Source organism: Mesocricetus auratus, unplaced genomic scaffold (assembly GCF_017639785.1).
Source record: "Mesocricetus auratus isolate SY011 unplaced genomic scaffold, BCM_Maur_2.0 Super-Scaffold_100014, whole genome shotgun sequence".
Lineage (NCBI taxonomy): Eukaryota > Metazoa > Chordata > Mammalia > Rodentia > Cricetidae > Mesocricetus > Mesocricetus auratus.
Genome location: NW_024429197.1, coordinates 23,344,855 through 23,370,960, shown reverse-complemented (window position 1 = coordinate 23,370,960; position 26,106 = coordinate 23,344,855). Strand labels below are relative to the sequence as shown.

The window sequence follows — 26,106 nt, the reverse complement described above, 5'->3', positions numbered from 1 at the left end:
TTTCTAGCAGTTTTGGAGGCCTAGATTCTATGCTTGCCTTGCCAGCACCCTCATGGAACTACACTGAAGCTCCCACCATTCAGCATCCCTTGTTTATTCTCAACTTTGGTCAAAATGGTGGCCTTCTCTTGTGCCCCCTCTGAGAACGGTATTTAGTGAGTCCTGGCTGTCACTTACTGTGACTCGGGCAAGTATTCAGTTTTCTGTACTGTTTCCTCACCCACACTATTGGACAATACTATGTAGAGTTCTTATGTAGACTGGATAAGCTGATCCCTGCACATGCTAGACAGGCACTTACATGTTACACACACTTGCTCACTATCAGCCATCACTCTGTTTTTCAAATATCAACTTCTGGAAACTTTATGAACTGTAGATGCTTGTACGGCTCAGGGAGAAGTCATGATCCCCAGCAGCTTTTCAAACCCACTGAGAAAGTCAAGAGTACCAGAGATGGTGGCGCACACCTCTATTTCCAGCACTCAGGAGGCAGTATGGTCTACATAATAGGTTCCAGGTCAGTTCTATCTCAAAAATAAGTGAATAAATAAATATAAATTTAAGAGGGATGTACTTTTCCTAGAAGATGTGGGAAGATCAGGAGTGGGCCTCAGAAGATCCCCCAAAGCTCTCAAGATCCCTGCCCCAAACCCAGACAGGGTTTCACTGTAGCCCTGATGACCTGAAACAATGTAGACCAGACTGACCTCAAACTTGTATAGAGAGCTTCCTAACTCTATCTTCCCAGTGCTGGGATTAAAGGTGTGTGCCACCATGCCTGATCTTAGGGATTTTTACCAACCCGGAGAGAGGTACTGTGTGAATACGCACAAGAGGCTGACAGCATCTGGGAGCCATGGCTTGTACATACCGAGCATGTGCGTACACTTCCACACGATCCTGCAGGATCCTGACGATGAGCCAGAAATCAGGCAGGGAGGGCCCAGGCAGGCCTGAGAGTGAAGGCTGTGGAGGTACTGGTCCAGGTGGAGTCCGAAGTGTGAAGGGGGCTTTCTCACCAAGGGTCTCACTGGGACCCTCACTGTCTGAGCCACTGCTGCCACCATCATAACCTGTGTCAAATGTGCTCACATTTATCCCATCCTTGGCCAAGCCTGAGCCATCTGAATCTCAAGAGCATCAGGCTTGACACTCTTTTAAGTAAGTCCCCTCTGACACACCTTACCTAGACCTATGCAGCCCTAAGCCCAGCTGCCACCAACTTGGGCTCCTCCACCCCCACTCTGAGCTTACCTAGGTGGTCTGAATCCACACTGCCTTGACTGGACATAAGGCTTAGGCCCCGGGTAGGCCCAGGCTGACTTCCTGTATAGAGAGGAGAAATGCCCGGTGTATCTCTGGATCCTGTGGAGGACCTGCCAGCAGACGTGGAAGCTGGGAGAGACAGCTATGGCCCCTAGACTATGCTGCCCATCCTCTTACCTCCCTGTGACAAGCTGGGCAGGCTGATGAGGGGGGCACCTTCAGAATCCTCTAGGGAGCCAGGGACTTGGGGGCTGGCTATCAGGACCTGAAGAACAGAAATCAGAACTGAGGTATAGTGACATGCCAACTGCCACACCTTTGGTCTTCAGGTCAGACTTACCTCCCCTTCAGCGTCTTCAGTCTTGTCTTCATGGCTGTGCCAAGCCCAGGCTGCTGGAGGGGGCTCCCCATGGAGTCCACCTGGCTGTTGGCCAGTTGCCACAAAGAAGAAGCCACTGTCAGGATCCTCAAGGAGAACATGGCCAGGGAGGTGAAGGCGTCGGAACTCCTAGGGAAGGAGTCAAAATCATGGTTTAGGCAGGATTTCTCATTTGACACTTTGACTACCATGGAAGCAGATGGTAGCATCACCACTGCTGAGGTAAGAAAAGAGTAAGTGACTTGACCAAATTCAGCAGGTCCAAAAACAAGGTGGGAAGCTGGTTACTGTCCATGGAATTGGGCTATCAGGCAAATGGGGGAGGAGCAGAAGATATGGCAAGGAGATACAGGAAGGGAAATTCTGTGGATTGAAGTTAAAAAAGGGCCCTTCTTTCTGGGGTTCAAGGAAGGATGATCCCCCAGAGAACCATTGAGTGTTCTGAGAGTGGCTTACCTCCTTGAACTGTGTAAGGGAGCGCTCTGGCCCAAACACGAAGCTCAGAGGAGGAGCTTGGCGAAGGCAGGTAGAGCGTCCCGAAGAGCTATGAATGTGGGTAGCTGCTCGGTGCAGGGCAGGGCTCTGGGGGATGCCCCCTCTTCGGAGTGCCCCTACCATCTCATCTTCTAACAGCCAGCGGATCTACAGACAGAATGCAGGTGCAAGCCCTTGCTTATTGGGACATCACCTCGACCCCAAACCAAAAGATACTCGAAGGTAGTTTGCCTTATAGCCTGAGAGAAGCCTGCCTTAGTGCTAGCATAAAGCAGAGCCTCATCTCTTTTACCTGACTGAAAGGGTGTCGGGTAGAGCACGGAAGGAGAAGGCACTTACCTCACTCATAGTGCTTTCAATAGCCAGTCTGTGGGGTGTGGCCAAATTGGACAGTCCTGGGTGCCTAAGTGGAAGAAAGGTTTATAAACTAGTTTCCCAAGAATGAAACTGAGGGGGAGTGAGAAGCTGAGAGGGAGATAAGGATGTACCTCTCTTCTTCTGGGGGTGGTAGTGGGGGCCCTAGGCCATCATCTGACCTTAAAGATGATGGCTGCCCGGGGGACCGTGGGAATGAAGCACTGCTCTCCGATGTTGACCTAAACAGGGTGGGAGCAAAAGTCAAAGCTCAGGAGCTCCTATCCTCCTAGGGTTTCCCAAGGTCTCCCCACTCCCTGAAAGCCCAGAACCTGCCAGGCTCATAGCTGTACCGGTGGTGCTGAGGGTCCGAGGTTGGGGGTAGTTCCACTTCCAGGGGCAAGGTCAACACAAAGACATCGAGAGTGATACTGAGGTCCCTCAAGGGGACTCGGCCTCCTACTGGGGGTCCCTCTAGACTGGAAAGCACCTGGCCTGTAAGGGAGGTAAAATTAGGGGTTCCTGGGTATCCCTGAAAAATATAGATTCCCAAGTTCTAAGTGATACCAAGTCATTCTCCTAGGTTCTCTATCTCCCCTGTCAAGGGCGGGCAGGGGACCTTTGGCCTTCCTCTTGGCTCCTCCAAACTCACCCAGGCAGGTGGGCAGGCTGCACACAGGCACTGAGCTGTGCTGCCCACGCAACCGCACGGAGCACGTGAGATGTAGGAAGAGGGGTGGCAGGTCATGCATGAGGCTGTCAGGCCCGAGGGGTGAGTCACCCCCTAAGACACTGAAGGAGTCTTCATCGGGGTTCACAGTGTCTGCATCTGACAGTGATGCAGAGTCCAGCCCAGCGGGCCCCAGGTCTGGCTCGCGACTCTCACGGTATTCCACCTCCAGCTCTGGATCGCTTTCGGTGACCACACAGCCGGCAGATGTGTCCCCTAGCAGCACAAGACATGTGGTCAACAGGAGAGGAGAGCAATGGGGACCACTGAATCCTAGCTTGAAACAGCCATCCTACTCTGACCCAGTTACTCACATACCTTCCTCTCCCACGAGCTCAGCCTCTGAAAACTCCAGGTCACTGACTTTTCTGTCGACAGTGTCTCGGGGTCCCTCATCCTGGGGAGGAGAAAAGACAGGTAATCAAAGCAGGACACTTAGGTGTCAGGGAACCAAGATCCAAAAGGACTCAGATAGGCTGGGGGTTCCTGGGGCTCCGGGTTGGGGCCTGAGGAAGGAAAGGAAGAAAGCGTCTCACCTCTCGCCGACTGGATGGAGGGCAATAGAAGAAGTAGTGGGGATTGGAGGGTACCGTGCGGAAGTGGAGACGACTGATCTCCAGGAACTTCTCCTGTTGTGGGTTTAGAAGGAGGCTATGTCAGCCACCCCATACAGGACACTACTCTCTTCACTAGACCAGGATACACGACCATCCTCAACCCACGGAGAAATCTGAGGGCTGCAGAAGCAGGACTCTACCTTCTTCTGCTCTCTCCCAAGTTCCCACCTGGATGAGGCCATGAAGGGCATCGTGTGCCTCTCCTTTAAGCTGGCAGACATCTGTCAGAGAAATCTCCAGGCCAGGGTCTGGATTCCCAGGGACACGGGTGCTCTGAAACTCAGGCTCACTTAGGTCCTCAGTCTCTATGCTGGGATGGGAAGGACCGTATCGTTGTTAAGAATCACCAAGGGCTAGAGCAGTACACATCTGTCTCTCTCAATAGGGTGTCAGAACAATGGCTTGGGGGCTGATGAGGGGAATCAACCCTCTTAGAGTAAGGGTTCCACCCCCTTCTGACTCACATCACTGGGTGGGAGGGTAGTCTCATTCCGCATAAGTGGAGAAGAGGAGAAGCAAAGCTTGTTGGAAGCAAGTGTTCACTTAGAGGGGGCCATGGAAAGTGGGGGGCCTGGGATTCCAGAGCACTCACTGGGGTGGGGTCCTTGGCACCCTCACTATTCTAGTTGTTCTTTCCTCAGCAGCAACGCACTGTAGAAGCTGACACAGCATCAGCCTTCCTGCCTCTGTCCTTCCCTCTAGCCTTCCCTCAGCAAGGACCCATGATGGCCCACTGTGGGGACTCAGTAACCAACACACAGTTTTGTGCTAAACTGATACACTCACATTGGTTGGGGAAATCATGATTAATATGGGAGACATCACTTCTGGGAAGGGGTTAGCTCTAACCCAGCTAATCAGACCTACTAAATTAGGAGAGATGGGATATGCTTGAGAGGAGACTGATGTCAAAGCCAAGGGGACAAAGCTGATGCACTGGAATGAAGCCAGTGACAAGTACACCACCGCTTCTAGGGTGCACCTCTCTAGACTGGAAGGTCTGGCTTGTGGGGACTTGATCAATGTGTCTCCTACAACTCTGCTCAACAGCCTTCAAGAATAATCCTGACCTGGACTCAGAAACTAGAATAGCTCGTTCCCGGGGCTCTGGTCCTTCTTCGATGCTACTGCTGAAGGGTCCTGGACTGAGAGGACCAGGGCTTGGAGGTGCATGAGGCAAACCCCACGGATGGCCACACAGTGCAAGCAGAAAAGAGGTGATGTCTATTTCTTGCAGAATCTCCTCACACGCATCTACAGCTGTCAGCAAATCCTGGCAGGTCACGCTCTGTGCTTGCTGTAAGCTTCGGAACAGCCCTAATGGAAGTGGAATGGGCCACAGGGTCAGCTCGGTCACTGCCCTTCCAGTCCTTGACCCTGTAACCCCCACAATTCCACCCTCAAGAGCCACATTCCTTGTTTGTAGGATATTCCTGCTCACCACGGACATAGCACCGCTGTGCATGCTCCTGCAGCAAGGCACAATGGGTAGCTGCCTCTTTATATCTGGGCTCCATCCAGGCTGAGGATGCGGAGGGGTGGTCCAGGTACTGAGTCCTAGGAACGTGAGGAAAAACAGAGCTTGGCAGACTCCCCTAAGTGATACCTTGGCCTCATCAGTTATTTGAACTCCAGGGTACTGTAGAGACTCTTAGCAAATGCATTCATGATTGGGGGTGTTCTGATGATTTGCTGGAGTTCCTCACTGACCAATGACCTGTCTGTCCACACCTGAGTGTGTACCAAGCCTTGGCTGGAGGAAGCCAAGAATCACAATGGAGTACACTCACCGGAATATGAGATCTCGTGGTGCCTGAGGAGGCTGCAAGCCAACCATTTGTTCCCTCAGTGCCTCCAGGGAACAGCTATAGATGTAGACAGGACACCGGGTCCGGGGTCCATCTGTACACTCTGTCTGGGGAGCCTGGCGCCCGCCGTAAGCTGGTAAGTCTGGGCAGGAGGGTGGGCTTGGCTCTCCTGTGTCCTGGGCACTGTCTGTGAGGAGAGGTATTCATGGTCTTCACATCCTCTACTGGCTTCCCAACCCCAACCTACTTAGCCGACTCCAGGCGGCAGCCTTACCACTAGCAAGTGTCACACTGAGGATGGGGACTTGGGACTGTGTAGCCTTAGCCTCACTTCCTCCTAGGTCTTTCAGGCTGGGAGCTCCGCTCCAATCCCCAGATTTAGGCTTTGTTTCTTCTTGAAAAGAACCCTCCAGGCCATAGGCAGTCAGATGTTGGACATCTGAAGAGGAAAAGAGGGGCACCTCTCAGCGCTCTCTGGTAGGCTTCGGAGGGAGCTCAAGGGTTTGTATCAGTGGGATCAGTAGGAAGGTCGGTCATTGGTACCTGAGAAGGTGGCTGGGAGAAACGTCAGAAACACATGCTGGGGGCTCAGAAGCCTTGCATAGCAGTGCCACTGAGGGGGCTGGGCAGAAGTGGAAGGTCTGAGAATTCCAGGAATGCCTACACTCTGTAAGCGGCAAATAGAAAATAAGAGCAGTTTACAAGGGACTATTCCAAGTTCCATTCCCCTCTGCCACCCTGACCCAGTTCCTCAGGTTTAGTGTGACAGGTCCAGACCAAAGGGGAATGACAGCACTGTCAAAGGTGACAGGAACTGGGCAGAGGTGTGTGGTGATGGAGGGGTGTAAGCATGGTAAGCGCTCAGGGAGAGACAGTAGAGCTCACCAGGGTAGGAAAGGTGAGGTCTCCAGTGGCCTGGGTGCTGTTGCCTGCTTGATCCTTTGGGACCGTGTGGCCCCCCACTAGAGGACCTTCCGGACCTACAATGGGGTAGAGATGGTGGGAAAGGGCAGGACCAGTACAGAGGCAGGGCTCTGAGGTGAAGGGTGGGGAAGGAGCTCAAAGATGGAAAGCACTCTGGGGGAGGGAAAGGCAGGGAAGTGTGGTATTAGGAAAGCGAGCTCACCTGGATCACGGCAGCTCCGCCGCAGGACCTCACTCAAGAAGGCAGCCTGGTCAGCAGGGGTCAGTGGGATCTCCCGGTCACTCAGCTCCTGCCCCAGGCAGCTGTGCAGCAGGCACAGCACCATGTCGTTGGTGGGACAGGGCACCTCGGCGAGAGGCACACCCTCCGGCTCTGCCCGACACACACTCTGCTCAGCAATGCTGCCAGTGTCCCCGGCTCCACCCTGACCAGCAAAGCCCTTCCTGCAGCCTCAGCCTCAGCCGCCCTCTCACTTGCTCACCATTGACCCCTGAGGTGAGGGTGAGTAGCTCCCAAGAGTACCCACCTCTGGAGAGCAGAAGGAAGAACATCTGCAGCTGCTGGCACTGAGGCAACAATCCTAGCAGGTCAAAACGGAAAGGGATCTCATGCACACAGGTGTCTCCTCCTTGGGCCAGTCCTAGGAAGGAACAGGACACAGTGAGAGCCAGATCCCCTATCTGTGGCTGTCTTCCTCCATCTTACTACCCCGCTGCACCCTCTGCACTGACCATCTGAGACCCGAGGCTCTGGGGGCACAGGACCCCACTCCTTGCTCTGGCACAGCTGTATCAGGTATTCGAAGGTCAGCAGGGAGCCTATGCAGGCAGCATCCCGGGGGTGGAGCTAGGGGAGAGACACCAGATGACAGGACTCGTCCCGTCCCAGCTCCCACCTCTGGTCCCAAGGAAGTGCACAGGCTGCAGACTCCAAGCAAGGCATAACCTGGTAGGAGGCAGGGGACAGTTCTGGGGTCACTCACCGCTTGAGGGATCTCAGAGTAGGTCAAGTCCTGCAGGTGTTTCCAGCTTTCGGGGCCAGGTCCCACTCGTCCATACTGAGGCTCCACCCACACCTCGGTGACCAGATTGAGCTCTGAGTCCCCCTCTAGGGCCTCCACCTCCACATCATTGTCATCATCTGTTGAGAAGCTGGAAGAGAAGGGGTTCTAAGCCTGGAAGAAGTCCAGCGACAGCCGGGGGCAGGAGGGATGAGAAGGCAGGCCCGAGGATAGCCGCATGGCCTGTGCAGACAAGCGTCTACTCAGCACAGACCAGCTAAAGCAGCAGCTCTCTGCTCTGGTTTAGGATAGAGGTCATATTAGAGTATGGTGGCCAGACAGTAAGGTGACCTGGGGGAGGGGACTATGCAGAGGTGGTTCCCAGAGGTCTGAGTCTCACCTGTCTTTAGTGGAGGTGGAGTGTGGGGGGAAGAGGATGTACTGGACAACACACGTGTGCTTCTCTTCAGCTGCAGCCTGCCCCAGTGGTTCATTCTGTGGATAAATGGGAGATCCTGGGCAAAACCCTGTCCATGAAGAGGTCTGCCTTGCTTCCCGCTGACTGTGGTCTGAGGCCTTGGTCCCTTGATCTGGTGAGCCAGTTTCTAGCAGTCACCAGCCGGTGGAGAGGCAAGTGTCCCAAGGTTCTGAATGTCCTTGAGGTTAGTTCCCAATGGCAGGCACATACCTGAACTGGAAGCTCCAAAACCATGTTGATGATTCCTTCCCCACTACAGGCAAAGTGGAATCCTTCAGAGAGCCGGACCCTGAAGCCCCCAAAAGGCAGGGCAGAACCAGAAAGATGAGGAAAGAGATTAGTTTAGTGCTCCCAACTGCCCACCTCCCAGGAGCTGTCATGCGACCTAGTCCACTGGAAGCCCGGGCAGATTAGCAGTTCCCTAAAGTGTACAGGTCTAAGTAGGACCGGAGGCCAAACTTAGCAGAGCTGGGGGAGTACAGAGTAGGAAGGCAACAGCGTGAACTCTGTATTCACAATGGTGCTTGCAGATGGGAAGGGTCTGGCTTAGACCACTGTCCCAACCCAGAGCCTACACTTGTTCTCTCCTGCCCTCGACACCCTGCTGGGTTGGAGACATACTCAGTGAGAACAGAGAGGAGCTGGGCGATGGCGCTGAGTGGCAGGGTGGGGGCCAGGCCTGATGGGACACTCCACAGCCAGCGACGATGGTAGAGGTAGCGTGACAGCGATGCGAGGCTAGATGAGGCTGAGCGGCCTGACACCAGGGGCAATGGGCCTGGTGGTTCCAGTGTCAGCAAGAAGGGAGCCCTGTAGTCCAGGGGTAGCTTCTCATACCTGGGAGACAGGGCAGCTTCCCAGTTGGTTTCTGCTCACAGCTTCTCTGTGCTCCAGGCCTCCTCCCTACCCTCTATACTGACCTGATGAGGAGCTTGTCCAGTGGTTTATGGAGGACCACAAGGCAGGGCCGGTCAGACAGGGCCTGCTGTGGCCCCAGTGTAGGGGGTGACTTGGAGGGAGAGTTTCCCCCACCAATGCCCCCCAGCCCTTTTCGTTTCACCTTGGGTGTCGGCTCCTTACTTTGCACCCGGTGAGGGAAACGAAGGCGCAGGATCTCTTCCTGCAGGCCTGACACAATCTGTGGGGAAAATGTAGTCAGATTCCCTTCCTCCCAACCCCTCCAGGTCTGGGGGAAGGGATTCACAGTCAAGGAGAGAACCTTCCGTTTCATGTTCCTCAAGCCTTACTTGGTCTCAGGGTGCCCCTCCTTACTGAGCCAGGAAGGCTGAGGAATCAGTTCATAGACGCCCCCATAACTCAGTCAGATAGTCAGTCAGGGCAGTCAGAGTCTAGATTACCTTATGCCGGGCTTGGGCTGGTGTGCCAATTGGAAACCCCAGACGGAGAACCATGCATGGGGTCTTGGAAACGATGCGGACCATGTAGAAGGAGGACGGGGGCTGGTCTGGGCCGCTGGGGAGAAATGGAGCAAGTGAGCAGTCCTGAGCTGCAGTAGATGAGGTGTGGAGAAGGGTGAGGACATACCACTTAGCCCACCTGGAGAGCAGCTTGACGTAGGAATAGCCCTCGACCAGCACAAAGCTGCTCCAGTCTCGAAGCAGAGAGGTGAGTGAGGAGTGGGAGATTCTGCACTGGATGGTGCTATAGCGCCCATTGCTGCCCGGGGTGTGCAAGTGCTTAGGGAGTGGCCTAGGGACAGGGTGGGAGAGTGAGCTCACACCTGCCAATCTCTTCGAGACCCTGAGGTCATGGAAGCTGATGAGTGGGAAGGCTTGGCCACAGTTGGCACTCTTCCCATCAGCCCCATCTTGTTCCTCCATCAGAGTCATGGCCTGGGCTTGAGGGTACCCACGTGTCATGCTCCAGGATTAGCACCAGGCGATGCATGTGTAGCCATCTCTGCCATGAATTAGCATCCATGGAAAGCACTGGCTTCCAGTAGGCAGCAAACTGGGCATGGGATGAGTCGGAACCGCTATGCTGAAGGGAAAGCACCTGGGGACAGAAAGGCCAGCCCTTGGAAAACATTTGTAGAGAAGCAGAGTACAACCTCTGAGAAGCAAACAGTTACGGTAAACTCAGTTCAGGGGGTGGTCAGCATTGGATTGTGGTTAAAGGACACAACCAGCCTGGGACAAAGGCAAAAACTGGTTTTCAGTCTGAAGGCTATGTTATAGACTGTATAGCCCTTTAAATCTGACCCAGCAGGAGGACAGAACCTGCCTCCCTTATATTGCTGACTTTAGAGGAAAACTGCTGAGAGCTGGCAAGATCTAATGATGAGGCCATTGCACACTCCCATGGTCCATGTGCTCACTGTACCAGGCTATCAGCTGTAGGCTGAGTGGAGAGAGCCCAGAACTGAAGTTGTGATCTTCAGGAAGTACTCAGATCTCATGGCTGGTGGTGGTTGAAAAACAGGTAATGGGTAAATAGGGTTGAAAAACAGGTAACATGGAGATGGGCAAGGGCAATGGCAAGGGCAGCTTGCTAGGATATCATCACCCAAACATCCTGCAGAATGTCCATCTGCTAGGATGGTCTGCTCCTCTTTTTCTATTAGTTTCCTAGGGTCTTAGGATGCAGGAAGAGGAGAGATGCTTTCAAGACCAGAACGGTGGTGGTTCTGGTCTCCAGCCTGGAAGGCAGGAAGGGTCTACAGTTTCAGGACTACTCACTGGGGTTGTGGAGCCAGGAGGAATGTAGAATAGTGGCACGCCACTCTTGGTGCTGTCTGGAAGTGTGAAATGCTCCGGCACTGAGGAGAAGGACTGGAGGTGGGCGAGCATCTGATCTGTCTGGTTAATGCTGCAGAACAAGGACCAAGCCTGAGCTACAGCAAACTGCCGGGGGCTTCAGAGAACCCTGAACAGGAGCCCGGTACACTGGGTCCCTCCCAGCTCCCAGAGCCACAAATGTGTCCTTCCACACAAGTGGAGTGTTGCTCATTAAGCGGTAAACTTACCTCTGTAGTGTGTTCCAAAAACGGCGGATAACATGAGTACGATACAGTGAGCGAATAGGTTGTCTTAGTGCACAGGACACATCATGTAAAATGTCATAGCCACCTTCCATTGTCACTTCTACCCGTGTCACTCGAGGGCCCTCGGGCTCTAGGGGCCAGGGTGCCACAGCCACATACTCAATGCGCATATTGTGTTTCCACAGCAGCACAAGCTTCACCTCCAGCTGGGACCCCCCTGCAGGGGGCAGGAGGACAAGTGAGGGTTAGAGAAGCAGGGCTCCAGCCTGAGTTCTAGCCAAAGCCTCATTTAGCTCATGGAACTGGTCAAAGTTCTAAACACAATTCTATCCATTTCAGAACCGCAGCCTGCCAACCAGTGCAGAGGGAAGTTTGCAGGAGGAATGTGAGAACCAAGCCCAGGACACCATATGCCCTCAGCCGTCTACCCTGGGCAGGAGATGGAACTGGGAACTCCATGCTAAGAGAACTCGGCCTGAAAGTACCTCAGAGCCCCCTGTCTGACATGACCAGCAGAGTGTCTCATGGGGACACTTAAATGACCTACCTGGCAGGTCTGCACACGTAAGTGACCAGAAATCTGTGAAACTGTAGCAGGGTCTAGTGACCCCTACCTTTGGCTAGCGTAACCTCTCGGACACTGTAGCCCTCTCGCAGGCGCACAGACACAGTGCTGACCAAGTCGGCCGGCACCTCTTTCTCGGTGTGCTTCTTTCTTCGCAAGGCCAGGGCAGGGTTGCTGCTTGCAGAGACCAGGTGCTCGTTAAACAAGCGGTGCTGAGAGCCTGGATGAGGATGGGGAAGGAGTCAGTGGTGATCTGTCAGCTATGGATATATGGGGGTGGGCGCTACACTGAAATCACTATGACAAAAAGTCCCAGAGAGGCCAGCCCCAGTTAGACTACCCGTCCTCCCAGAGCCAAGGCCATACTGTCTCCAAGACCATTCTATATACACCCCTTCCCACACCCACAGGCCTGCCTCTTACCGCAGTAGTATTCAGGGTTCAGGGCTTCTCCACTGCGCAGAAAGGAGTAGAGCAGAAACGCCCGGTGGTAGACAGTCAGACCCAGATTGCCTGGCTCAGGGTCAGGACAAGTGGACAGGTAGGAGCCAAATGTTGCCATGGCAATGAACTTCATCAATTCCACATTGGGCACATGGCCAAAACTACAATCGTAAGAGTAAACTCCTCCGACCTGGAGAGAGTGAGCAAGTGAAGACCCTATTCCACCAGAAGACCAAGAAGGGGCAAACAGGAGAGGGAAACTACTGCTCCTGCGTCCCAGACACTGAGAGGCAGTGGGCCACAGTGCTCCCAGGATAGACCACCACCCTCTACCCTTCAATCCTTCCATCTAAACCCATGCCAGATGGCCATACCATCCTCTGCCCTCCTTCCTCCAGGCCAAACACTCTTCTCCTCCCTCCTCTACAGATTTTGGCAACTGCTCTCTGGCTCTCTGTCAGTACACTTCTAACAAAGTGCTTCTTAAACTTTAAGGTGCATAAATCACACGTTGGGGTTTTGTTAAAGCATGTCTGGTGTGGGGCCTGAGAGCCTGCATTGAAAGTAAGCTTTTGGTAATACCAACAACACAGCTGTAGGTCAAACCACCTCTAACCTATAAGCCAAGTCAACCTATTTTTTGTAATGAGGATTTGTGAACAGCTACGCCTATTCACTTTGCATTTTGTCTGTGACCACTTTTACACTACTACAGCAAAGCCAAGCAGCTATGGAACAGAGGGCCCGCAAAACTTACACATTTACTGCCTGAGCTCTGTAGAAAATGTTTGCAGACCTGCTCTACATGACTCATTTAATTCCCTGGCCATTCAGTTCCTAACCTTCATCTCTATTCCACACACCTGCAGCTGTCTACACATTGGTCCTTGGCTTCACTTGGAATGAATTCATCTTTGCAATTATAAATTGCCACATCCCATAGTACAATACCCCTTTAGCTTCCTTCCACCCTCTTCCTGCTGCGCTTTGACCTCATTGAGATTGCCTGCCAGGTCTTTGGCCTCTGCTGTCTGCAAGTCTATCAGCATCAACCCGACCCTCATTTCCCAACCCAGCCTGGGCCCTATGATCAAGCAACTCTGAAAACATCACTGTCAAATATCTGACCCACTATTTTCTTCTGTTCCTACCTCAGAACCCCAACCAGGACCACAATATCTACACTGATGCCTTAGTGAAGGAGACTGTGTAGCCTGCTCCATATCAAAGCACAACACACCACCCAGCTACTTCTTCAGGGCTGTCCTCAAAACAGTCCCTTCTTCCCAAGGCTGGCTCCCCCTCCTGATGCATTTACTGTCACCTCCTATTTCTGAGAGGAAGCAGAATTTGTCTGCACTTTAGCTTCTAAGTTTCAGTCTCCAAGAGAAAAATGACGCTTGTTCATAAAGAATCGTCCCATCTGTTTCTAGAGCAAATGTTTCCCTGTCAGTTTAGGGGACTTTACACTATCAGATCCTTTTTCTGTTTTTTCCCCTAATTCTTAAATTCTTCTCAGACACCATGACCCCTTAGAACTATGAACAAGCAAGCAAAAAAGCGAATTAAAATACACAGAAGTTTTCTCTCTCCCAGTTAGAAAGGCTACCGTTAAGAAAATCTCAAATCCCAGTAAGGACACTGGGAGAAGGGGACCCTTATGCACTATGGAAATCAGCGTGGAAAGTCTTCAAAATCTAAAAGTATAACTTCCATATGACCCAGCTTGACATGGATATGTTCCCCAAGTCAACACACCAGAGACACCTGTGTATCTATGATCACTGCAGCCATATTCACAAAAGCCAAGTGAGACAATCAGCCTAGGTGTCCAATAAAAGATGAATAAAAAAATATGATCTGTATACACAATGGAATTTTTATTTGTTTAATGTACATTGGTGTTTTGCCTGCAGTTATGTCTGTGTGAGGGTGTCAGATTCTCAGGAACTGGAGTTACTGAAAGTTGTGAGCTGTCACGTGGGTGCTGGGAATTGAACCTGGGTCCTCTTAACCACTGCGCCATCTCTCCAGTCCCCACAATGAAGGTTTATTCAATGATAAAGAACTAAATTATGTTGCTTGTAGGAGGAACACTGATCTATCTCAAGGTCATCACAGTAAGTGAAATAAAAAGCCAGACGCAGACAGACAAATATTTCTGTTCTTTCCTGGATGGATCCTGATTTTATGCAGATAAATAAAATCATCTGCATATCTATGATAACATCAAGGAGAAATGACACTGGGGAAACAAAGGGCAAGTGTGAGGTGGGAAAAGGTGAGAGTTCAGGAGTGGATATAGCCATAGTGGATATATGAAACATCTACCTATATGACAATGTCTACGAAACCTATCATGATGCAATGAACACATGTCAATTAGATGAAAGAACCGTAAGTTTCTACCTAAAAAGCAAACTAAACCAAAGAGAAAACACTGTTCTTCTACCTTCCAATTCTTTTTGGCTGTTCCTGTTCCTCACTTCAGCCAAATTTCTCACGTCAACATTTGTCCTCACCTCCTTCTCTTCTGCCCACTGCAATCCACACTTCCTGTAACGCCTCTTCACTGAAATGGCTCTAGAACATTCCATGTGACTTCCTAATCAACAAGTTCAAAGGGCACTTTTCATTCCTCAGTCTACTTGATCTCTCTGCTGCTTCTCACTAAGTTGACTACCCCTTCCTTCCAAACCTGACTTCTCTGACATTACATGGCCCTTCGTACCTTGTTGGTGTTCCCTGGGGCTCTTCTGAGTCCCTTCTCTCTTCTCAATTAGCATCTGTAGCCTGACAAATCTACAATCTCTACATCTCAACTCCTGCTATTTCCTCAGGACCAGAATCTGTGTCCCCCAATGCATCATCTCGCCCATTGGATACTCTCCTTTCGCAGATGAATCCCACCTAGAGAGAAAGCAATTGCCCAATGTCATAGAGCTAATAAGCAATGCCAAGGTTCAACCTGGCAAAGTACCTCACTGCTATGCAGTACTGAACTACAGGCATGTCTAACACCTGCACAGATCTGAGTTTGTCATCTTGTCTTTAATCAACCAAGCAGTAAAATGCCCTTGTAAAACATAAGCCCAACTTTCCTTCCACACAACTTCATCACTCAGTGAATTATACTTTAACTTCTTTACATAGCAGAATCAGTTTTTCACACCCTGGTTATGCCTACCCTCAGGCCTTGCTTCTCATAGCTCTTGCTCTCTGCGCTGCAAGTCCATCCATCTAAATTAGTGGTAGTGTCCTGAGTAGGCCTTCCTTTCCTACTTTGGTTAAGCTAGTATGAGCTGGGTTTTCTGACCCATGTAATAAAGCAATAACTAAGTGGGCAGATGGGATTACACCTCACTCAGATTTCCAAGTTTCCATTCTTTTCCCCACAGTGGTAAGAAAAGGGGACAAATCCTAAGGAAACCCGACAACAATGAGAGTCCTCTCCCACCACTGTCACCTACCCTGCTCTAGACCTGGCACCTTCTCCCCAGGAAACCATGTCATCATCTTCACTTGGGTAATCTCGCCTGTAAAAAAGTAATCAGCCATTCCTGACTTTGAGAGATACCCTGTTTCCCACTCCTCCTTCCTAGAAAGTCCTCACCTGCACAAAGGAACAAGCCACAGTGCCACTGCGGAGCTGGTTCAGTAGCGTCTCGCACACAGCAACATCAGGAACACTGGTGACTCCGTCTGTGATCACGATGATACCTGAGACAGGAAATAACACAGCCCTAGAGACAATGGCTACCCCAGTCGAAGGGAGGCCCAACTGCCAGTGCCCTGAAGACCTCAGTGCCCACCACCAGCACAGCTTACAAACTCCCAGCACCTTCATTCTTGACCTTTCCTCCTGCCCCCCCCCCTTAGGTGCTCCTACACCACAGGTGTCCTGGATGGTCTCCTTCCCCTGGATGGTCTCTAGTAGTGCTGAGGGCACTGGGAATACACATTAGTAAGGACTCGCAGTTTGCAAACAAGGAAACAAAAGTCCGGGGCTCATTAGTTCTGGGGAACCTCAATCTTTGTCAACAACCCTCTACCCTTTCTGAACCCATTTCCCACTTACACCAATATATCTTCTACTGACCTGCACTAGAATTTGAGGGCAGTAACTGCAGCGCCAAGATGCCCTGACGAATCATACTGACCAGCCCAAGATCAGCTGTCACCATGGAGACTCCTACCTTCCGGCCCAAGGACTCCCCTGATTCTGGGGACTGGTCGTCTGCCTGGCCCAAAAGTACAGAAAAGGAATGGGAGAGATGGCACTGTTGCCCCACCTACAGCAAAATTCCATTTCCCTCTCTGTCTCTCTGGTTTGGTGCAGGAGACTGTACCTGGGGCTTCACACGTGCCAGGCATATGATCTACCATTGAGTTTACACCCAGCCCTCAAACTGGAACTCAGAGTCCAGTACTGCCCATGTGAGACAGGTATAATCCTAGGTACCCCAAGTTCTAGACTCTTCAGCTAAGCTCTGCTGTGTCCTCATGCCCGGCATATGCTAAAATGTAGAACCTCAGACGGGAAGGAAGCAAAGCACCCGATCAAATGTCACACTCTACTGAGGCAGTCTCTCCACCTTCCACCAAGAAAGGCCCCCTTCCATATTTCCCCATCACTGTTCTCAAGTATTTCACAACTAGCCAAATACACGCAGTCATCGGATGCTATTTGCACAGCCACTTCTACTCTCCAAAGTAATGAGGCAGAGCACTCCAAAAAGCCTAACAGCTTTACTCTGATTGTGTAAAATGCTAAGAGAGATCAAAGCTGCCCATGATCACGTCCAGATCCAGGACTGGAGAGAAAAGAAAAGAAAAGGCAAACAAACAAAACTCCACAGGCAAATGGCCTTCAACCTTTCTCCCAGCATGTGGTGTGGGCATTATACCTGAGCTGCCTTTCTTCAGCAAGGAGCCGGTCTTGACTGTCACTAGTGCTCTAGCCCTGGCTCACTCTGCTCGTAGCCCCTTTCTGCTCTCTCCCCTCTACTGGGCTTTCGGCTCCTCCTTGCCCTCAGTTCTTTCCTACTTACCTGGCTCTGGGGCTCATACTGCTGCTGCAGCATGGTGGCTACCTTATCCTCAAAGAGGCAGAGCTGCTCATACACCTGCTGCAGGAAGGCCTCCCGCTGGGAAGGGTCCAAAAGGCAGCCCTGCACCAGAACCTGAGAAACACAAGGGCAGGCTGATGGGCTGGGCAGGGAGCTGGGCACTGTATCTCTGTTCTTCTGCACATCTCCCTTCTGGGAGCTCTGACTTCGCACCCCAAGTCTAACTTCACATCCAGAGCCACCTCCTCAGTCCACTCCAGCACCCTGCATGAGGAACACTGCACTCCTGCTCAGGAGCTCAGGTCACTATACCTTAATCTAGGGTCACAATGCCCCTCTGTCTATAGTCTTATACTCTGGGCTTCTTATTCCCCCATTCCTTCCCTAGGATCTTCCAGTACCTTCCATGTTGGGTTACAGAATGCTATCTGTAAACTTCTACTTCCCTGCCTGGCAAAGTCATTCTTGTTCCAATTCATGCCCTCCTACTCCTTTTTCTTCTTGGATATATTTCACACACAAGCTATTCTAGACCACTTCTCTGCTTAAAGTTCAAAATCCTTATTCCCCCTCAATGAAAATCCTTTCCTTCCTTTTACCCTTAGCAGATAATTCCCACTCTTCTGTAGGGAGAAAGGAAGTCAGCTACTAGGAACTCCTACTATAGAGGATGTGCTACTCTCCATGCCTCAGACAGTCACCCTTGGAGGATGCCACAGGTGTACACCTGCCCATGCCCTTGCTTTCTTCCTCAAGGCCCTGAAGAGAGGCTTCCTCTTCCTTCCCCCCCCAAAGCCAATCTCACCACCTTGAACCTTTCATGTCTCATTCATTCTCTGTGGGCTCTTTCTTTCTAGTTCGACCATGAGTAGCTGTCTCTCGCATATGGGCCTGAAGTCCATATGGTGGCCTTCAGCATCCCTTTGCCCTCATGCTTCCCTGCCCTCCTGTCAAATAACTACTTCTGCTTCTTTGTTCCTTGTTCTTGACTGGGACTAGGGGCGGCAGTTCTCCAGGTGTGTGAGCTGGCAAACAGAAGGAGAAATGTCAGGACCTGGAATCATAGAAATATGAGAATGTGCTCCTTCTGTTTAGGACAATAGGAGACTGAAAGACATCTGGACAAAACAGTACATTTTCACAGCTGGAAGAAGTGGTATACACCTATAATCCCAGCAGGAAGACAAGGCAAATTGATCAAAAGTTTGAGGCCAGCCTGGGCTACATGTTGAGCACTGGGTCACCTTGGGCTGAGATCTTGCTCAAAAGATACCCCCTCAAAATAAATAAAGTTGTCATTAAAAATCCTATTTTTTTTAACATGGGATAATGTTCTTATTATAAAACATAGGGCATGAGCCATCTATTTGGAAGGTACATGATGGTTTTTCCTCCTCTTTTGGATGAAGAGATATGAGGAGGGAGGATTAACCCACTTAGACTATAAAGGAAGTCTATAAAACATTAACAATACCTTTTGGGTATTATATTATGGCTAGGTTTTGTTATTCCTCTTAAGGTAACTTTCAAATCACCTTCAGAGGACACATTAGAAATGTGATTTAACTTTTTTTTTTAGTTTATGTATGGGAGGTGTAGTTGCAGAAGCTGGTTCTCTCCTAGCCTATAGGTTCTGGAGATCAAAGTAGGTCTTCAGGCAAGGTAGCAAGAATCATTTAACCAGAGCCACCTCATTGGTCCTTAATGCTTTTTTCTTTTGGAGTATCAGGACTCTGTTTGCAGCAACTAGAGAGAGAAAGACCCTCTCCTTGCCTACGGTTGCTGTCTCTGTTCAGGCCTCACCCTCTTTCCCATACTTCAGCTATCTCCACAGCCTGTTCTCCCCTCTTTCAGGCTCTCCCCCAATCTGCCTTCTATACTGGCCACAGACAAGTGACTTTTCCTTCAGTACAAACCAAAACTTTTGTCGTTCCCTTCTACCTATGGCTAACTGTTTTAACTACTGGTCCCTCTGACTGAAAAGCCCAGTTCTCCTTGTTTGAATCATTAACTTTACTTTTTCCTCGTGCCTCAGTTCGTGTTCCAGGACTCGTGGCTCAGGCTTACAGCCTCAGGTATTTGGAGACTGAGGTAGAAGTAGGACGGCATGAGGTGAGAGGTATACAGCGAATTCACAGCAGGATCGTATACACATATGAGCCAGGAATGGAGGCACATGTCTGTAATCTTAGCACTTGGAAAGCTGAGGCAGAAAATAAGAGTCCCAGGCCAACCAGGTCTATTTAGCAAGATCATATCTCAAAAAAAGACTCAGCTTACATGGGTTTTATCGGATGTTCCCTATTGGTATTCTCACAGTATCTATGCCAAAACCTATCAGTGCCCTTACCACACTCAGTTGAAATTGTCTCATTTAATATGTCTCTCCTCCTAAGCTCTTAACTACTCCATTAGGACAGAGACAGTATCTGGTTTATCTGTGCCCCCAGGACTTAGCCTGGACATGGCATAGCTCAAGCTCTAGTCGGTATTTACCAAGAGGAATAGTATTTAAGTGATTACTTGACTTATCTATAGAGGCTTGCAAAGCCAGGCCTTTATCTGGAGATACGAACTACAACCACCAGTTAACGGCCATGCTAGGACACACCTGAAACTCGGGCAGAGGGCTGGCACTCCTGCCTTGAGACCTGGCAAGTATCAACTGTTCTGTTAATGCTTCAGACCTTTAGGTGCTATTCTTGGCATCTAACTCTCAAAGAAAATCTGACTGCTGAGGGTGACGCTATAGCCATGAGGGACAGTTTCAGTGACTTGAGGGTGGTTACGAGTAGATGAGGGGAAACTAGGCCAGTGTTTATCTAAGCCAAAACCAAGTATTTCAGTAACAGACTTGAACATTTTTGAAAAGGAGTGCTTTGTGACAGGCTGCTCTGCAGGCGGAGAAACCTTTAATTCCTTGTGCAGTAGGCACTGCACCTGACAATGCCCAGGGTCCTTAGAAAATGACCCTTCTCTGTCATTAAAATAAATATGTTTCTGGGGATTGTAACAGCTCAAAAGTCACAAAAGTGTCCTAAAAGACTGTGTCCTGGGCTACTGACAGGAGTCAGCACAACAGAAATCACGTCACAGAACTAAAGGAGCTGTGTGTGGGTGAGGGTTGGGATCCTCACCAGGTGTGTGTGTGTGGGTGGGGTGAAGGCAAAGAAAATAATCAAGGGCCAGATACCAGACATGTACAGGATGGGTAGAGAAGCATGTGTCTAACCATGCCAACTAACCAGAGGAAAGCTCTTCCAAGACCCGAGCAACAAATCTAGGGCAGAGACTTGCAGGAGTAAATATGATGCTTGCCCATGAAGTCTGCAGAGGCTGGAGCTGGTGCTCTACTAAGAAAGCATGCATCAAGCCCTAGGTGGCTCACACCTGTAATCCCAGCATTTGAGAAGTGGAAGCAGAATTCAAGGTCACCTTTGGCTACACAGCAAGCTCAAGGTCACCTTGAATGGCATGGGACTCTGTCAAGGGGGTGGGGAGTGGGAGATGTCTCAGCAGGTAGATACTTGCTACCAAGTCTGAGAACCTGAGTTCCATCCCTGGAACTCACAGGGTAGGAGAAAATTGACTCCCACAAGCTGTCCTGACTTTCACCAGCAAGGTGTAATCACACAGACACACTAAATGTAATGAGAGGGAGAGAGAGAGAGGACAGAAAAACTGAAGACCTGGTATCTGGGTACAAACAGTGAAGACAGGATAGGCTCTGTCTTAATAGGCTACCAGAAATTCAGGCTGCAGGTACAAGCTTGGAGAAAACATACACTACCTGGTGGGACTGCAGGCCAATGATGGAGGAATAGGCCTGGATTGTTACATAGATCTCAGGCTGGAAGTCGATGCAGGATCCAGGCACTCGGAAGGGCCGAAGCAGCCCACCCAGACAACGGGACAGAGCATGGAAAACTTCATCGAACAAGATCTCCCCTGTGGAATCATCCTGAGGGCAAGGAAGAGAGAGATCTGACAGGGGTGTCCAAAGCAGCTCTAAGCAGAGTACAGAAACAAGCAGGTGTCCAGGGCCAGCAGGACCCCTCTCTTATGGTCGACTGTGCCCGTGGACACAGACAGGCTGTTTTTGAATGCCCAACATTCATTCATTTGCTTGTCTTTTCTCCCAGCTCTCTCTCCTCCTCATTCCCATGCTGTCTGTGTTACTATTTCCCTCAAACCACTTACCACAATGCCAGTAGATGGGCTGAGGTCCAGCTCAATAACAAAACGATACTGCCAAGCCAGGAAGGTGACCCGGGTGGAAGGGACAAGAAGGAATGGCCTTGGGACCACTGGTTCATCTGGCTGCCAACCAGGGGGCAAAACACTGAGGACTTCCAACTCCTGCTCAGACTGAAGCTGACAAGATGGAAGGGAAAGAGAGGGTCGTGGGCAGGAGAGATGACAATGGCTCAGTGCTTAAGAAAGCTTTTGCTCTCAAAGAGAGCACCTGAAACCACCTGAAACTCCAGCTCCAGGGCACCCGATGCCCTCTGCTGCTCTCTGTGGGCATCTACACACAAGTGACATACACTCACACACAGACACACATGCGATACATGTGATACATACTCACAGACACATGTGACACACACTCACACAGACACACATGTGACACACACTCACACAGACACACCTGTGACATACACACACACCTGTGACATACTCACACACAGATATACCTGTGACATACATTCACACACAGACACACATGTGACATACACTCACACACAGACACACATGTGACACACACTCACACAGACACACATGTGACAGACACACACATGATACACACACAGACACGCACATGACATACACGCACATGGACACATTAGAAAAAATTTAAAAGAAGAAAGTTGAGAAGAGTTTTCTTTCTTCTCTGAACCCTAGTTTAGCTAGGTCATAGCTGTGAGGCTACAGAAAAAGCACTCAGCCTCTTTAGCATCAGTGCCCTCACCTGTAAAACGAACACAATCCTAGCACCAACCTCAAGTGCTGCCGTGCAGTCCAAGGGAACCCTGAATATGAGTGCTCCCTAGACCTGCCTCCTATATCCAAAGTGACCCTCCACTGGCCCCACCTTCAGTAAACAGCCACACATCCTTTGCCTCACTAGCTAGGAAAAGAATGAACAAATTCCCCATAAGGGCCCACTGCCCCTCCCAGCCTTAGAGCTCTTAGGAAAAAAAGAAGAGAGATCCATCTGGGCCATGCCCTCACCTCCCACCTGTTACCAGGACATACCAGGAACTCTTGGGGTGTGGCCTGAACAGTTTGATGCAGATGATTAAGGAACCAAGCCAGGCGAACATTTCGGGAGATTCGATAATCTTTTTTCATTAACAGAAACACCTGCCCAGCTTCTTCTACCTAATGAGAGAGATAAAAGGGGGGGAAAAAAGAGGACACTAAATTCCCAGTACATACACATCCCATGCAAGTAGCTTACCCAAGGAGCCCACACAGTGACAGGAAAGGTAGCAGAGGTGACATCTATCCTAGTATTATGAAAAGTGCTCCCAACACAGACCCCCACACAGATGAAGGGAACTTACCTTCTTAGTGTGTCCACAAGAGTTTATCTTATGAACCATAAGCTCCCAAAGGTAGCAGAGGTGCTTTGTTCTGCTTTTGTGGCCCTGTGCTTGGCAAACTGATTTACAAGAGACCCAGCAAGTATCCAATCTGGTACAGGAACACTTGCCAGTACCCTGACCCACAGAAGACATTAAAGAAACCTTCATTGAGTTCGTTTAAGGGTCCTGAGTGAATGAAGCCTCCTAGGTGTTATATCAAGCTGCTGTGGGTCACATGCTCCACTCACGCGCCTATCAACTGTCAATGCTTTGGTTCTTTCCCGTGAGCCTTCAGAGGTGGTCAGTTATAGCATCCTCATTTTTCTCCTATACAAACCCCTGCCAAAGATGCCTCGGGACACATTATTTTGTCCACACAAATACGATAGCAGCTGTACTCTAACAGGAAGAAACCTGCCATTTTGTCAAAGCGGGAAATCTGATTAAGCTTGACTTCTTGGTTAGCAGCTTTTCTGTTTTCCCCCAGGTTTTACACCATCCCCACTCCAAGCCTTTATTCCCAATAGACCAACTTACCTATCATTCACAAAAACCCAATAATCACCCTAGTCATTATGCCGTTACAAACCAAATAAGCATGCTAATGGGTAAGAATGTGGTTTTATGACAGCAGGAACAACAGCTACTGCCTGGTCCTGTCTTGGATCTCAGGAGGATGGGATGATGAAGGCCCAGCAGAGCTGGCTACATGTGATGACCCAGATGAAGGGCAGAGACAAGCCACTGCATTACTGAAGGCCTACATTTGAGAACCCAGCTTCACAATGTACAGCTTCCATTTCTTTCCCTTTCTCTTGCTTTCAGTGCCGTTTTGAATGACTGATTTCTCCAAGGCCAAACTGAAGTCTGGCTCACCCGTCAGTTCTTATAGAGTCATCTTGAAAACAGAAATGTTTGCCTAGCTTTCTGGGAAAATTCCCCTTTATCTGTGATTCTCTGATTCAAACATTTCCTAAACCTCCTAAGTTGTCATACATTCCAGATGTTACTTTATCAGAACCAGAAGGCTAGCTTAATATAATGTAAGCATCTGGAATGTTTTTCAAAGTGGGATTCAAGCACCAGCTGCATCAGAATCACCGGAGTTGTTTGTTAAAATGTACATTTGATTCCTGGGTACCATCAGAGATCAAATGAATTAAGAGCTGACAGAGATCAAGAATCTACATCCTAACTAGCTCCCTGGGGGTTTTTCCATATTATTGCTTGAGAATTTTTAATTAGTTATGTTTCACAACATTCACATTCATATGAAGCTCCAAGGCCTTAATCCTAACTTCCCTTGAGTCTGATGTGCCTAACTTTTGAAGCAGTCTGATAAACAAGACAAAGCAGGCTTCTGGATTCAGAGACCCAGATTCTAATGTATTCCATTATAAGTTACCCTTGTGATCTTGCAGGTTACTGAAAATTTTTTCCAGGCTTCAATCTCTTTATTGTAATGGCAAGATAAGGGTATCTTTGTAGGGGTATTGCAGTTAAACAGGGGAGGCAGGTACAATGGCAGAAGAAGGCTATCATTGTTTAGAATATTCATTGAGGCCTACATACCATTTATGACAAGCTGAATAAAGTGCTGCCAGGCAATGCGCTTCCTTTTTTCTGGGTTTTGTACTAGGGTCTTTCAGATTAAGGGCCAAATTATTCTCCGAACCTTTTCTAAACCATGTGCTGTATTCCACAAAATAATGTAGATACCACCCCTCCTATCTGAAGCCCCTCACCATTATAACCTGAACCTGTAGCATGACCTCAAGTTGAACTGTCTCTCTCCCCAGTCTCAGCCCCCTCACCCACCACCACAGTAAAAGCAGGCATTCAAGGGTTAAGAGCACCTTGGACCAAGCACTGTGAGTTTCTTCATTTGTGAACAGAGATAACAAGAGTGACTACTTCATGAGGACTGTCTGCATTATATACTCAGAGAACTTAAACTTCCTGAATTCCCCACAAATGCTTATGGGAGAAGGAAGCTAAGTGCCTTACTAAACCTTAAACATCCTCATTCGCTCCTCTGCAGCTATTACAATCCAACGTCCACTTACTCCTCAAAGCTAAGGAGTGTATCAGCCTCACAGTAGCATGCAGAACAACTTTGGGTTCAGAGCAGCACTCAATTTTCTCTCTTGGGAGCCTAACATCTCCAAATGTCACCGTTTCTTCTTGGTATTGTTTCTACACTACTTGCTGAGTTTTCACGTATGTAGTTTCTTTATCACATTCACAGACATACACATTGTGTACTCATACACATGCGTACATATATGCATACTTTGTGTGTGTACGCACACAAGCACTTGTGTCATACTGCACATGTGCAGGTCAGAGGACAACTTGTTATGTCTAGGGCTAGTCACCCATGTGGGAGTTCTAGCCCTAATACTAGCTGTGCAACTGTGTTTCTTTTAACAGCTGCACCTCAGTTTCCTGGGGGGGGGTAATGGTGTTCACCTTACAGGGTTGAAAACACTGGTAACAGCCATGTGCTCAGAATGATGGCTGGCATGCCGTGAGAACTCAGCAAGTAGCCATGCCTATTTGTATCATTATATATGTCCATCACCCTTCCCTCCTAAGTATTCTTGTGTGGTCCTGGACATTCCAGTCAAATCTAAGGTCTTGTTTCCTTCTCAGGCCCTCGAATTCGGCTAGAATGAGTAGTCCTAAGGTATCTTAGCATAAGGCACCTCGCCCACTGGACTTTTCAGTTTACTGCTCTGCACACGACAATTAAATACTGCCAGATTCCCTACACGAATTCTTCTCAGCTAAGAGGTGCCTTATCTCACTTAACTTGTGATTCCCCAAGCCACACCGCAGAACAAACATTTTTATAAAGAAGGAGACAGGATCTGGGAAGTTAAGACTGCTATGGCGGTTGCAGGACTTTTCCAAAAAGCATGGACTCTAAAGCGAAATCAACTCATGCTATTGATTACATTCCAGTTGACGAGATGCAAAAACCCGCAAAGTCGGTCAGTTTCAGCGTGGCCCAATGAAAATCGCAACTAATAACCCAAACACGAAGTTTGGTCATTACAACTATCTCTAGATCTGTGGGTGAGAGATGAGAACCAGGATGACATCTGAGTAAACAAAACAGCTACGGCCTCCTCGAGGCTCCGGAGGGTGGAGGCCGCTACACGCCTGCCCTCGGGCCTCGGTCCCGCGCCCACCCGCCCCTCACCTCTGGCTCCGGGCGCTCCGAGGCCATCACACAGCCCTCCCGCGCCGGCCCGGGCCAGGGAGGATGCTCCACTCCTGACCTCTGACCCAGCTAGCACTGCACCGGGCAGGAACCGGAAGTCGTAGGGATGGCCGTGTTCTGAGTTTTCTGATTGGTGGGTACAGACGGCA

The 26,106-nt window shown here is 49.9% G+C and overlaps 1 protein-coding gene and 1 long non-coding RNA gene across 5 annotated transcripts in view; one reads left to right on the top strand and one right to left on the bottom strand.

The window, feature by feature from the left end:
• Positions 1 to 26,038, bottom strand: part of Szt2 (SZT2 subunit of KICSTOR complex) — a 45,422-nt gene extending 19,384 nt beyond the window's left edge. Inside the window, exons 1-40 of one of the 4 annotated variants that reach the window (XM_005083877.4) lie at positions 25,937 to 26,038; positions 22,397 to 22,522; positions 21,338 to 21,511; positions 20,928 to 21,098; positions 17,120 to 17,251; positions 16,168 to 16,309; positions 15,682 to 15,788; positions 12,048 to 12,258; positions 11,674 to 11,844; positions 11,042 to 11,276; positions 10,755 to 10,884; positions 9,929 to 10,071; positions 9,613 to 9,765; positions 9,414 to 9,528; positions 8,976 to 9,193; positions 8,677 to 8,892; positions 8,266 to 8,344; positions 7,978 to 8,072; positions 7,560 to 7,728; positions 7,309 to 7,423; positions 7,104 to 7,217; positions 6,779 to 6,949; positions 6,538 to 6,632; positions 6,196 to 6,319; positions 5,927 to 6,091; positions 5,635 to 5,839; positions 5,286 to 5,401; positions 4,915 to 5,161; positions 4,013 to 4,154; positions 3,764 to 3,856; positions 3,546 to 3,624; positions 3,150 to 3,443; positions 2,851 to 2,992; positions 2,632 to 2,739; positions 2,483 to 2,546; positions 2,105 to 2,290; positions 1,610 to 1,777; positions 1,447 to 1,534; positions 1,258 to 1,329; positions 875 to 1,076 (exon numbers count right to left, since the gene is read on the bottom strand). In XM_005083877.4, coding sequence (XP_005083934.1) covers positions 875 to 1,076; positions 1,258 to 1,329; positions 1,447 to 1,534; positions 1,610 to 1,777; positions 2,105 to 2,290; positions 2,483 to 2,546; positions 2,632 to 2,739; positions 2,851 to 2,992; positions 3,150 to 3,443; positions 3,546 to 3,624; positions 3,764 to 3,856; positions 4,013 to 4,154; positions 4,915 to 5,161; positions 5,286 to 5,401; positions 5,635 to 5,839; positions 5,927 to 6,091; positions 6,196 to 6,319; positions 6,538 to 6,632; positions 6,779 to 6,949; positions 7,104 to 7,217; positions 7,309 to 7,423; positions 7,560 to 7,728; positions 7,978 to 8,072; positions 8,266 to 8,344; positions 8,677 to 8,892; positions 8,976 to 9,193; positions 9,414 to 9,528; positions 9,613 to 9,765; positions 9,929 to 10,071; positions 10,755 to 10,884; positions 11,042 to 11,276; positions 11,674 to 11,844; positions 12,048 to 12,258; positions 15,682 to 15,788; positions 16,168 to 16,309; positions 17,120 to 17,251; positions 20,928 to 21,098; positions 21,338 to 21,511; positions 22,397 to 22,522; positions 25,937 to 25,963 — 5,804 coding nt within the window. In that variant the 5' untranslated portion in view covers positions 25,964 to 26,038. Of the gene's footprint in view, positions 1 to 874; positions 1,077 to 1,257; positions 1,330 to 1,446; positions 1,535 to 1,609; positions 1,778 to 2,104; positions 2,291 to 2,482; positions 2,547 to 2,631; positions 2,740 to 2,850; positions 2,993 to 3,149; positions 3,444 to 3,545; positions 3,625 to 3,763; positions 3,857 to 4,012; positions 4,155 to 4,914; positions 5,162 to 5,285; positions 5,402 to 5,634; positions 5,840 to 5,926; positions 6,092 to 6,195; positions 6,320 to 6,537; positions 6,633 to 6,778; positions 6,950 to 7,103; positions 7,218 to 7,308; positions 7,424 to 7,559; positions 7,729 to 7,977; positions 8,073 to 8,265; positions 8,345 to 8,676; positions 8,893 to 8,975; positions 9,194 to 9,413; positions 9,529 to 9,612; positions 9,766 to 9,928; positions 10,072 to 10,754; positions 10,885 to 11,041; positions 11,277 to 11,673; positions 11,845 to 12,047; positions 12,259 to 14,799; positions 14,871 to 15,538; positions 15,579 to 15,681; positions 15,789 to 16,167; positions 16,310 to 17,119; positions 17,252 to 20,927; positions 21,099 to 21,337; positions 21,512 to 22,396; positions 22,523 to 25,936 lie in introns of those variants that run through there. The other 3 variants (XM_040756807.1, XM_013123409.3, XM_021235162.2) reach the window with 3 other exon arrangements.
• Positions 11,217 to 13,960, top strand: LOC121143967. The gene is made up of 3 exons (XR_005881291.1): positions 11,217 to 11,303; positions 11,399 to 11,623; positions 13,665 to 13,960. It is a non-coding gene; the product is annotated as an uncharacterized LOC121143967 (long non-coding RNA).
• Positions 26,039 to 26,106: the final 68 nt, after the last annotated feature.